At 39.1% G+C, this 517-nt stretch overlaps 1 protein-coding gene across 1 annotated transcript; it reads left to right on the forward strand.

Annotated features, from left to right (window-relative positions):
- Positions 1-249: 249 nt before the first annotated feature.
- LOC125178812 lies at positions 250-517 on the forward strand (the record flags this gene model as incomplete). The annotated part of the gene is given in 1 exon segment (XM_047883473.1): positions 250-517. A coding segment is annotated over 1 exon segment (249 nt), but the record flags the coding sequence as incomplete, so codon positions are not given.

Consider the following 517-nt stretch of genomic DNA (forward strand, 5'->3'; position numbering starts at 1 on the left):
TTATTTCCCATCCCGCAGGGCGGATGTCGTATTAAAAATACACAGGGTAATAATGAATTTAAGTTCTCTTGTGAATTAATAAACCAGCCTCGATGAAATAATTCATTACCCTTATATAATAACAATTTGATTATAATTATTTATTCATATAACATTATAATAATTATTACCCTTCATTATTTATTTATATAACATTATAATAATTATTACCCTTCATTATTTATTTATATAACATTATAATAATAATTCAGGAGGAACAAGAAGCTGAAGCAGGCGCTGCTGGAGCGCTTGGAGGAGGTCAAGTCCCAGCGGGAGCGAGGGCTGGGAGAGACCAGGGCCTGCTGGGACACCGTCAAGGAAACCATCAGTAACATTAACAGCAACTTGACCATGCTGAACAGCTCTGTGGTCATGCTGGGACACACCATGGACACTCTGCTGGGCGCCATCGAGAAGCTTGATAAGATAGATAAGATAAAGAAGGAGGGCGCGCTGTGATCACGATAAGATAAGGAGG

This window comes from Hyalella azteca, unplaced genomic scaffold (genome assembly GCF_000764305.2).
Source record: "Hyalella azteca isolate HAZT.00-mixed unplaced genomic scaffold, Hazt_2.0.2 contig12987, whole genome shotgun sequence".
NCBI classification, from domain to species: Eukaryota; Metazoa; Arthropoda; class Malacostraca; order Amphipoda; family Hyalellidae; genus Hyalella; species Hyalella azteca.